Source organism: Montipora capricornis, chromosome 4 (genome assembly GCF_036669925.1).
Source record: "Montipora capricornis isolate CH-2021 chromosome 4, ASM3666992v2, whole genome shotgun sequence".
In the NCBI taxonomy this organism is placed as follows: domain Eukaryota; kingdom Metazoa; phylum Cnidaria; class Anthozoa; order Scleractinia; family Acroporidae; genus Montipora; species Montipora capricornis.
This window is the reverse complement of record NC_090886.1, coordinates 9,549,113-9,561,071: the sequence shown is the minus strand read 5'-3', so window position 1 is coordinate 9,561,071 and position 11,959 is coordinate 9,549,113. Positions and strand designations below refer to the sequence as shown.

General features: G+C 40.8%; 2 protein-coding genes across 3 annotated transcripts in view; one reads left to right on the top strand and one right to left on the bottom strand.

The window, feature by feature from the left end:
• The first annotated feature begins 777 nt into the window (after nt 1-777).
• LOC138044447 (E3 ubiquitin-protein ligase TRIM71-like) lies at nt 778-5,119 on the top strand. The gene has a single exon (XM_068890960.1). It carries the CDS (start codon nt 818-820, stop codon nt 3,038-3,040), a length of 2,223 nt encoding a protein of 740 aa, XP_068747061.1. The 5' UTR covers nt 778-817; the 3' UTR covers nt 3,041-5,119.
• Nucleotides 5,120-6,648: 1,529 nt separating this feature from the next.
• LOC138045498 (nucleoprotein TPR-like) overlaps nt 6,649-11,959 on the bottom strand; it is a 66,678-nt gene continuing 61,367 nt past the window's right edge. For both annotated transcript variants that reach the window (XM_068892029.1, XM_068892028.1), the window contains exons 47-53: nt 11,652-11,738; nt 9,676-9,973; nt 8,941-9,008; nt 8,597-8,677; nt 8,328-8,423; nt 7,637-7,687; nt 6,649-6,846 (exon numbers count right to left, since the gene is read on the bottom strand). In XM_068892029.1, coding sequence (XP_068748130.1) covers nt 6,770-6,846; nt 7,637-7,687; nt 8,328-8,423; nt 8,597-8,677; nt 8,941-9,008; nt 9,676-9,973; nt 11,652-11,738 — 758 coding nt within the window. In that variant the 3' untranslated portion in view covers nt 6,649-6,769. The remainder of the gene's footprint in view (nt 6,847-7,636; nt 7,688-8,327; nt 8,424-8,596; nt 8,678-8,940; nt 9,009-9,675; nt 9,974-11,651; nt 11,739-11,959) is intronic.

Here is an 11,959-nt window from a genome sequence, read left to right as displayed (position 1 = left end):
GAAGCAAAAATTATCATTTGTTTCAGTTAAAAAAAGACACGGATGATGAAAACGACGAGAACTGCAAATAGTAGCATTTAAACAGTGGACGGGAAGGTAGACATTGAACATTAAACAATTCACACATTCAAATTTTCCGTACAAGAGAATCAACAGGATCGTCAGCCTTGTGTGTCAGAATTCCTTTTAAAACTGAAGATATTTTATGGTCGCTTTTTACAAACAATTTCATGACACAAATGACACAAATTATCCGCTACTAACAGTCCGAGTAACTGAGAAAATCAAGGGGGTACACAAGGTCAAAATCCTCGTTAAAATTAAAATTAAAAGCTTTTCATTTCGCAAAGACATTCGTGGCGGTGTACTCAACTCTTGGAGGGACACTGTAGAGAACCGTCGGGATAGGCAACGATAGAAAGAACAGGAACATGGAGAAGAGAGCAAAACGCCATGGGAAGAGAGGGAGGAGGGAATGAATTGTTCCGAAACATTCATCACATTTTTTTTTAATACCCGTGTTGTTTTCTTGCTAGGCTTAAAGTCCAGACATGGTTTCTTTATGTCGTGTTCACGCTTTCTATAGTTTTAAGGCCCGAAACAAAAATATTTACCCCTGACAAAATGCAACCAAAAGGCGAAATTCATAACAAACACGACACTTTTATGATGTCACGGTGACTTTTTTAAGAAATCCAGATTTTTTGAACACTTTACTTTAAGCATTTTCATTGGTCAGGCTCATAAAACCAGACAACAGTGAACCAAGGTCACACAATATTCAACACGGAAATCCGTTTTACTCTCTTCGTTTATCATGGATATCAAAGCCTTTCTAGACAATATTCATGAACACGTTTGTTGTCCTGTATGTATGACAAGGTTCACTAATCCAAAGCAGCTTCCTTGCTTACACAGTTTTTGCCTTCATTGCCTGCAAAGGATTCAACAAACGAGCGGAATTCGAGATACTATTTCATGCCCCGAGTGTAGGCAGAATTTCAGGATCCCTGGAAACGGTGATCTTAATGCTTTTCCAACAAACTTTCGCATCAACAGTTTGTTGGATGCTTTGCCTGTCACAGAGTGCAATACAATCGGCATCAAGTGTGGAAATTGTGACAAAACAAGCGCCGAATCTGCGTACTGCTTCACTTGTTGTTCGTTCTGGTGTGATGACTGCCTCCCTCTGCATAACCGGATAAAAACATTCAAGGAACACCACGCTTTGGCTTTGAAAGACTTTCGAGACGAAGACTTTGAGACCATTTTAAAGCAGCCAACACTTTGTGGGAAACACGAGAAGAAAAAACAGAAGTTCTTCTGTCAGGTTTGCAATATAGCTATTTGCAACGCTTGTGCTCTAACAGATCACGACGGTCACGCTAAGATTGTTTTGGAAGATGCCGCAAAGGAACGCAAATCGAGAGTCAATGCAGCAATTGAATTAAAGAAACGAAGAGCGCTGGAGAAGATGACAAGGATCACGAAAATTGATGAAAACTGCAATTCAATTCAAGAACAAGCCGCAGGAGTGAAAAGGGATGTGCAGCAGTTTGCCGACACTTGCATTGCCGCCATTGAAGCGCAAAAGAATCACATCTTTGATGAGGTGGAAGACGAAATGCGAGAAGCGTTGCAGCTTTTAAGAGAGCAAAGGCTCGAGATTGAAGAAGAAGTGAAAAAGCAAGAAGCAGATATCGAAAAAACCCAAATGATTTTAAAGCGGAGCACAAACTCTCAAATCATGCAGCCCCATGAATTTTTGGACAAAATAGTTCAGGAAAAGGTTGAAGAAGAAGATTCAGCGGACTGTGACATCGAACATGTCTTCACCTTTAAAAGGAACGAAAAGTTGTTTAATGATCTAAAAGTCCAACTAATAGGTTTTATCAGCAAAACGAGATCGAAAACCTCGAGTGCTGACGGAAAAGGGATCACTGAAGTAACTGTTGGACTTGAAGCTGAGATTGTTGTAACAACAAGGAACGCACGAAAAGAACAATGTTACCAAGAACACGACCGCGTGACATTGGAAATGAGAAATCGTGAAGGTTGTGACAGTGCGATTAAGTTTCAAATCCAAGACAACAAAGATGGCACTTACAAGCTCCGCTATTTTGCCAAAGAAACCGGTACATGTCAGGCATCCGTGAAAGTCAATGGAGGACATGTTCGTGGCAGCCCTTTTGAGGTTGAAGTCAAACGCAGACAGTTCAGACCTGTGTTATCCTTTGGAGAACAGGGTTCGGATGCTGGAATGGTTTCCAGTCCTTGGGGGGTAGCAGTGAATGACAAAGATGAGATTGCAGTGAGTGAGGTTGGTAACCACAGAGTACAGATATTTGCCAGAAATGGAACTCACTTAAGATCGTTTGGTAAAAATGGTAATCAGCAGGGAGAGTTTAACTTTCCTGCTGGGATAGCTTTTCATGATAATAAGATTATAGTGGCAGACCTTAGCAACCACCGAATTCAACTGTTTAGCGATGAGGGTCATTATCTTAATCAGTTTGGAGGAAAAGAAAGTCGAGATCACCAGTTTCAGCGTCCTTATGGCCTGTCAATTGACAGCGATGGGAGCATTATTGTCGCCGATTGTGATAACAGATTAATCAAAATCTTTTCACGCGATGGTCGGTTTTTGCGCAGTATCGGTACTGAAGGCTCTTTCATCGATCCCTTTCATTGTATCCAACACGACAACTTTCTTATTGTGTCAGACAAAGGTGATCACTCTATAAAAGTCTTTAATATGGAGGGAATATTTCTTTATAAATTTGGAAAGCAGGGGAAGGGGGACGGGGAGTTAAATAACCCTGGCTGCCTGTCAGTGGACATAGCAGGACATCTGTTAGTTTGTGATAGATCGAATCACCGAGTGCAGGTGTTTAAACTCAGTGGAAAGTTTGTAACTAAGTTTGGAGCAAAAGGGACAAGGGAAGGAGAGTTCAATTGCCCAGTTTCTACAGCAGTCCTTAGCGATGGTAAAATAATTGTCACCGAATTTAATAACCATCGTGTTCAGATTTTTGAATAGATGTATAACTTTTCCTGCCTGATTCTTGTCATTTAGCGTCGGCGACTTTAAAATTCCTTTGTTGGTAAAAAAGTTGCCAATTACAATGAGAACTTTTTCATTTGAATCGTTGTTAACTGAAAGAAATATTATAGTTTACACAATATAAAGCGGGGAGAGTTTCAAGAAGTTTAGATATTTTAGGGTTAAAAAAGTATATTATAGAGGTTGTGAATTTACGCGTAGTTGTCTGAGATCTCTTAATTTTAAAGTTTCCCCCTTGTGTTTTGTTTAGAACCTTTAGATTGAGACTTCACTTTTTTATTTGCTTTGAAAGACGGAAAAAGTGCTTATACTTTGATCTATCCATAACCAAGAAATGAAGGGGAATGGGTTTAATACCGGGTTGACGTCATAGACTGCTTTGCATTTTGCTGGTTCTTTGGAAAAACATCGATGCAAATTAATTTGTGACGGCAAACCAGTATCGAACCCATTCCCTTTCACTGCGTGAAGAGGAATGGTCGTTCATCACGTTAGGAGATATAAATCTATAGGAGCAATCATTAATTATGAAGTGCGTTCATTGGGAGAATTTGAAGATCCTAGATGCCGTGAGGACGATGCATTTTATAAATAACAGAGCGATGTAGCAGCTCTCGTAACGTATAACGTGATTGGTCGCTATCCAAGCCAAAAACAAAAGGCTAAACAATTGAAACAATGACTTAAGACTTAAAAACAATAGAAGCTGCTTACAATACCAAACAATAGCAGCTTACGAGAGCTGCTACACTACTGAAATAATAAGATGCTCTTCAAAGCGCTTACTCGGAATACCATGTTGCGCAGAAGCATGTTGGAAGAGAGGGAAACAAACTACAAAGATTGAATAGGCTAAAGCCATGTTCATATTTGCTAAGTACGGAACAAAAGAAGTGTTTTGGAAGCCAATTGAAATGTGGAGCGCTCCATAGCAACGGATAACGTATTGGTGAACATCGCTTAGTGTTTACAAATAAAATCAATAGGTCAGCAAGCAAAAGAAGTAGTTTGGTTGCCCCACCGCATGTTATGAATCCGGATTTTCATAGCACTCCGTAAGAATTGAGGCTGTTTAAAGCCTCGCGCGCGCAGAAATCCCCTCCAACGACATTCGACACCACGGCTGTTAGAGGGAGGTGAAATGTATTGCTCCAAGGGATCAAGTGAATTGCTTTTAGCCAAGGAAATTCTATTGTCCCTGTTGCGGCACCTAACAAAGTCAACCCATAGCTCCAGGTATTCCGAGTAATTACCCAATAACTCAATTTATTTTAACTCGTATGGCTATAATACCAATTAACAAAGATCGAGATAACGTGGATTTTGCAACAATTTAACGTTTCCGTCAGTTTATCGCAATATCACTGAGGTGTAAAAATTTCTTATTTAGGATCCTTTCATTCGCTTTTGTGTTAGTCATCTTTACCCTCTGCGATATATTAGATTCGTGTGTTCACAAGTTTGTTTTGCATATGGAAGGTGTTTATTTTTTCAATTACAACCTCTCCCTCGGGGTTATCGCACAAAGCTTTGACCAATGAAATCCCCGCGTTCTAATTGTATTGTGCATTTTTCTGCACTTCTGGTTTTCAAGTTCATTTTAATACTCGGTATCCCGAGTAAAAATGCTATTTCTGACGGTTGTAGCCTGAAAAATTGGCAGAAATGCATATTTTGACGGCACGGACCAGAGGACTGGGTCCGGTTGTCTGGTGGGGATTATGGGTAATTTGTCGTACAAATAGTGATCCGTTAGGGATTTGAATCAGTCTAGGTTCAGGTTACTTCGCCTACTTTTTTGTTAAATTTTCCCCTTAGCCTCCATAGGGTAGTGGCACTTGCATAGGGTTTGGAGAATACCTTCCCTCATTCCCGAAGGGTTTTGGGTTTTCGTATGCGGCAGGTGCCCAGTGTACTTTTCCTTTGACAAGTTCTTAGGAGGTCAGTACCATTAAGTATGCTTAGTATTGTCATGCTAGAGCGGAGTTTGTATGCATATGGTAAGCAAAATAAACCGGCTTGTGGCGCTTGCTGTCCTACATGCCCATGCATCTACACAGTTGTGTTGTGATTGAGTTAGTCGTGTTGTGTCTGATTGGATAGTGGAGTCAAAATAACGTCTATCGAGAGTATTATATCGGTATGTGATAAAGTCATGAAAACTAAATTTGTGAAGACCTGTATTTTGTTGAAATTATCGCAAAGGTTATCGCTAAGAAATGGCCTTGCCAAAATCAGCGTGTTGGTGCAAATATCAACTTATATAAAAAATCAAGAGTTGCGCGATTGTCATACTCGATAAGTCAGATGTGCATCTGACTTATCGAGTATGACGTAATTTAAGACGGCGCTGAAAAACACGAAAACTTGCTAAAGCTCACCCTGTGTACAGGACACTTAAGAGTATAAATTGCGTTCTTCTAATGTAGAACGCAATTAGCTATAATAATGTTTTACAAACATAATAGTTCAGTTATGTAGGAATAGTTCTTGGCGATCACCTAACGGATCATGGAGATAAAGTTTCCAGAAACTTTTACAACCTGCATTAAAAACCTTTACTAGACGTATATTTTTATAACTACTCATATTGTTCAGCCTGTTTTCTAGTGCGCTATAATTTCGTCTTCTTGCTCGGGCTAATTCATGCTCGTTCTCTCGTTGTCGCTGATATTTTGTCTGTTTTCTCGTGCTCTCCGACGCTTACTCGTCGCCTCCTTCTCACTTCCTTTCTCTTGCTCATTGTACGACATATTAAAACAAAACCTTAACTTGTTTTAGGGTTGTCTTCAAAATTTATGCTTCTTTTACTAAAACGCAGTGTCAAATGCAGTACGCTCGCTAGTCATGCATCTTCCCGCAAAAAACAAAACAAAACAAAAAAAAAATGAAAACCGCGGGTTCCAACAGAGCAATATTTCACGTATTACATGAAAAACGAAAGGTAAATTTTCATAGACACCTGAAAAATTCAGATGGCTCCAACGGTATTCGAACCCAAGAGAAAGAATAATCTCGTTGCTGCTCGTCCAATCTTCTACCAACTGAGCTACTGAGCCACACAGTTGGGAGCAGGTCAAAACATGCTGGGCTTATTTGTTTCCGTGAAAGGGAACAACAGTTCAGTTGGTAGAGCATTGCACCGGCATCTCAGAGGTCATGGGTTCGAATCCCGTGTCTAAAAGAGACAATTGCTTAAATTGTCTAGCCGATAATATTATGTGCAAGGATGACTTCTATATTTCGTCTATAACCCTCAAATACATATGGGTTATTGACCAAGCATGAAGTCAAGATGGCTCGATATTGGCCAAGTTCTTTTTTTTTTGCGGTCCTCAGTCAGCCCAAGTCATTATCGATATAAATCTCTTCCTTAAAACCCTCTGTTGATGGCCTATGGTTGGAGGCTCACTCTGTGACGTCTACACCAAGTAACATAAATCACATGACATCGATGCAATGGCCAACCCTCCAATTAAGCCGAAGGGAAGAGATTTGACCCCTATCGTCCTTGTGGACAGGGGTCATTGGGGCTTAATTAGTTCTTTATTCATTAACTAACCGAGCCCCAAACTTACCAATCATTTATGAGTGTCACAGACTTTATTACACGACTTTCAATGACATTAAAAGAATAAAAAAACTGTACAAAACTGTTAAAATAAATGAGGCGTCAATTATTGAAACCGGAGACATCGAACGGGCTCAAGTTTGTCCACCACGGGGGGTACCTCCTCCCCTACCACGGGACACGTGACTGCCACGCCCACGGTGAGAGGGTCCTAAACACGAACAGATGATAAAAGAAAGAATTTCAGAGCGTCGAAATAGGGAAGCAATTACTTCAAGGAATAACAAGAATCGCCTTTTTAAAAAAATATATCACGCACCGTTAATAGTGTTTGGAAACTTTTTAAAAAATGAACTACGATTAAGATTAATTTCCCGTTTCTTACGCTTCAAAAAGCGCACTTGACGTCACCGTATATCTTTGCAATTATATCGTGTCCACGGGATATAGCTTAAACTATAGATAAACTTAAAATAATATTTATTTAGTTCTATATGGAATAAATAGGTTAATGCACTGGTTCTGAAACTTTCGGTTACAACATCTTACGCCATGCTGGATGACGTGGTCGAAGAGTATTACAGAAATCATGTGACGGTACACCTCTTCTGCCTCCATCTTGTTCTGACACAAAGTGCTACTTTAATTTTCCCACGTCCCATGTCCCATGTCCGACCATAATCTATTCACGAAGAGGTTAATTTCTAAACAAACTGCGGTGATGCGTTGGTGGGGGTGAAACAACAAAATTTTGTTTCATCAAATTAGCTGATAAATTAAGCACCATAAAAAGATTCGCGCGCTGGCGTTTCGAGCGTTAGTCCTTTATCAATTCGCTTTGTAGGCAGCTCCAAATCTTTGATGGATTTCCGTTTATGAACTCACTTGATGAAATCTAATTTTCATTATCTTTATTGATCGGAAAATCTCGAATTTTGGTCGGTTAGCCATTTTAAGCCCTAACACGAACGAGGAGAATACTCAATAAAGAATCATCTCACCTGCCACGGGATCCCTTCTGAGTCGTCGCAATCGGCCAGATGAAGGAGCACCTGAAACCAGAAACCATAATTTGAGGAGAATGTAACGGACAGATTTACATCCTCTTCGGCCTTATTAATTACAAACTCATAAAAATCAGCTCCCAGTTGGCTTCAGAGCATTGTATCCGCATCGCAAAGGTCGTGAGTTCAAATCCCTTTTAAGCTTTTCAGGCTTTCCTTTCGTTGCTACCGGAGAAACACTCACAAACGTCTTGGCACATGTCATAATCTGCTTGCATCTGACACCTTCAAGTTGTTGTCCTTGTAACTTATATACTGTCCTCTGACTTGACGAACAACTGCCACAAAAGTGGGGAAAGGTCAGGAATACAGCCATTTCTGATATTAACGGCTTAAAAGTATCCGTTCTAGGATACTTTGCGATGTTATCCGACCGTTCCGGGGAAAAAGGCCGAAACTACTTGCACGCTTTATTTCTATTGCTTTTTTTTCTCTCAAAAATGCTCCCAGTAAACGGGAACCACTCTGATATTAACGGCTTAAAAGTATCCGTTCTAGGATACTTTGCGATGTTATACGACCGTTCCGGGGAAAAAGGCCGAAACTACTCGCACACTTTATTTTCATTGCTTTTTTTTCTCTCAAAAATGATCCCAGTAAACGGGAACCACTTCCACGTTTTATTTACCTCTTTGTGCTTGCTGACCTCCCCTTGTACCAGACCAAGTGGCTGATGTGCCAGGCCTTTTTAACTGTACCACGCTACCTTTAGTCCGATTTGGATCTGAAAGAAAGATTACGTGATTAGAAAGAAACCCCATCAACTTTAAAATCCCACTAAAGGAAAGACCTTCACCCATAATAACCGGCGAGTAAATTTGAAATCAAAAGCGACGAAAAAAACAAGCAAGTTTGTTCACTTGCACTCACAGAGACACACGAAGAAACTCGCCGTACCTTGTCTGGGTTTTGTAGCCGTACTTGTTCCCATTGCTGTGGACACCGCAGAAGAATGGACACCAGCAACAGACGACACTCCTGCAAAGGAAAACGGATTGAGCGTCTCGAACACCAATTATTTCTTCTTACAGCTGATATACACTTACACCAGAAACGCGGCCAATATAAGCGATATAGCGAACATTTGACCCAAGTAAAAAATCATGAGTCCCAGATGAGATTTGATTCCACCAACCTCGTTTGACCGAAGGTGAGGATTCCGGTACATCGCAAGGTTACACACACAAACGTCCGCCTCACTGTAACTAACACTACCTTAAAAACTACACAGTAATTCTCACCTGAAGTGCTCGGTCGTGATTCGTCCTCCCTCGCAGAATCCCGAGATTCGAAAGTTGCTTCGTCACGTCTATACATACATTGGAAATAAGAAGGACAAAACATGGAATGTTCTAAAACATAGAATATCAAAGAGCTACACAGAACATCTAAGAGCTACTATTTTAAAAACCATATGGTATCTCCTTGGCGTCTAAATTACAGAGACCACAGCCGTACGACAACAACAACGTCAGATTTATCTAGTTTCTCACATCATCTAGGGCACTTATGCAAAACGAAAACGTTCACACTTCAAGCCGCCATTTGCCTTACTCTTTGGTCGGTTCTTCTCGGTGAGTATATCGTGACGTAGATCACGAAGACTGATTTGCGAGATGAATTCGTTGAATCCAGGTGACTAACAAGAAAAATGACCCTTACGAGAACCTAAAACGCAAAGATTTGCCTTCCGTCTTTTGTTTAAGTCATCCGAGAAGTTGTGCAAGGAAATATGTTTTTATCGGAGATGGTAGTCTGAAAGTAGATCTGTCTGTAAAAATGCCGTTACATAGGCCCAGTATGGGAGTTGTAGGCTCCGGGTCATGGGTTCCTGGTCAAAGTCAGACCAGTATGCCGATGAGTTGGGCTGCCTTCATAAGGAAGTTCTTCCTCAATTCTGCAGTGCAGTGAAATAATCTCAACTTAAATGGAATATTTGTTACAGATGAAGAAGAAGGCGTTGGTTGAAAATAAACCTTTCTTTAGCTTCGGCCTCGTGATCTCCTGCTTCATCTTCTTTTAGGGCATCTGCGTCGTCTAACAGCTCCACCACTTCAGTCTCTAAGCTTTCGGGATGTGCCTGTGACACGGGGACATTCTGTTCGTTGGATTCTTCTGATGCCTCAGTCACCGTGATTGCAGGCACCGTAGCTATGTTACCGCCTTCTGGTTCGCTCTCAAGGCTTTCTAGAGAAAGCTGTCTTGTGTCTGAACTGCTGCTGGGTAGTCGCTGGTTTGCGGGCTGACTACTAGTGTCAGATGCTTCTGGCAACCCTGAAAAATTAAGCCCACACAATATTAGCTGAACGTTTCCGTTAAAAAGGAGACCATGGCGCAGATTGACAGCCATTGATATACGCGCTAATAAAATTTAAAAGACGAAATGGCAAACGCCATGAAAGCTAAAATTTGCGTTTTCCCAAAGAGTAAAGATCAAAGAAATTTGTTTGATTTTAGCAACTATTTTGCCTGTTGGCTTCAGATAACTAGCCGAACCCTTAAGGCCCCTTGACTACCATGGCCTAAAAGTTCATTCTCCCAAGTACTTTTATAGATTTTCTTCGTTAGCTGATTATAAGAATTTAGTGTTATACCAATATTACATCCTTAAATTAAGGTGATAGTACTTTTCTACCTAACAGTATACTGAAATTGAGAGGTGAATTTACATATTGCCCTTTGACGACGAGAAGAGTCCTGGTGTTTGTAGTTCCAGCCGATCTCTCTATTAGCAGGGCAAAGCGAAGTTGGGACTGTTGTCGAAAGAATTTCTACAGATAAACCCCCTGTGGCATCACTAGTGCAACGACCGATTTACTCCTGAAGGACATCTTACAAGGAAAAGAACGTTTACAGAGCTGAAATTGGTTCAGGAAGACGTTTAAACGAGTGCTGTTGAGCCGCAAGAAAATCATAACAGGAAAAGAATATACAAACAAAGATAATCGAACGCGATATTGAAAAGAAAAGAAACTATATCCAGCCGCCGATAAGCGCGCCGAGATGGCTTTAACCAATCTCGTATTCAAAAAGCACGAATGGAACAATTGGTTTATTAAATTTCATAAAACTCTGAAAACTCTTCACTTTTACAAACCGAACGCAAGTGGTTTAAGTTTTCAAAACCACCAGCATAACCAGTTTCCATATAAGGTAATACGGTAATTCTGTTGGTTGACAACCGAGATTGGATAACCCAATCACAACTGTAAAAACGCAAACACCGCGATTAAAAATTTAATAACGTAAGATATTTTAAACCAACCACGAGGCGTACTAATGCAAAATCGAACAAATCACACTGAAAATACCTTCAGATGCTTCAAACGAATACCACTCAATGCACCTATCAGATGACTACCTTTTTCTTGATGTTCGGAAAGTGTCAGCATCAAGTATTTCCGTTGTTTTAAGTACTCTCTAACTCAAAAGTTAACACTACTGCTTCACTACCATTATCCACTCCATATAGTAAAACTTCCTGCGAAGATTACAACTTTACTTTGCCAATGGAAAGTTGGGGAGACTAGCGCCAAGTAGAAAAAAAACCCTTAGGTTATAGAAACGAAGTCGACACACGAAGTTTCTTTTCTAAGGATTTCCTTCACTGTAATAAAGTTCTTGAGAAATCTACTTCCTTCGTGTAACAGTCGCCAAATTTGAGGTGTGTGTGCGTGTTGGGGAAGGGAAGGGGGGAGGGGGCAGGGGAAAGGTGACAATTCTTGGACATCATTACTGCATTGAAACTCTGGCTAATCTACCTTTAATCTACCTTTTATGCTACCTCGCTTTCTTCTCGAAGGACTAAGTAAAAGGGTGATTTGATTCTTTCCTCCAACTCTCTGTTTTACAATCTTTAACAACGACGCACTTTCTGTCTTCCTGTAATTCTTTACTGCTTCCTCGCAGCTCCTACAGCCTCTTTTGCCGGTGTGACTCCGCAGTGTCCTACCTGTGGGAACCACGAACGAGGGCCTCTCGTTTGATGCTTCGTCTGAGCCCCCCATCAAGTCTACTTGAGTATCGTCCACGCGGAGCCCTGCATGATAAAAGTGCAGATGTTAACTGGGGCACGTCATAGGTACAATACAAGATCTGAAGAAATTATATTTTTCAGTGGTGACCTGGGGAGACTCGGGAAAAGTCCGAGTGCTCCTTTGCAGGAATCGAGCCGACGACCTTCCGATTACTAGTTCGGATGGTCTACCACTGGGATATAGGAGACTCGTCAGGGGTAATTCGGGGATACTCGGAAAAAAT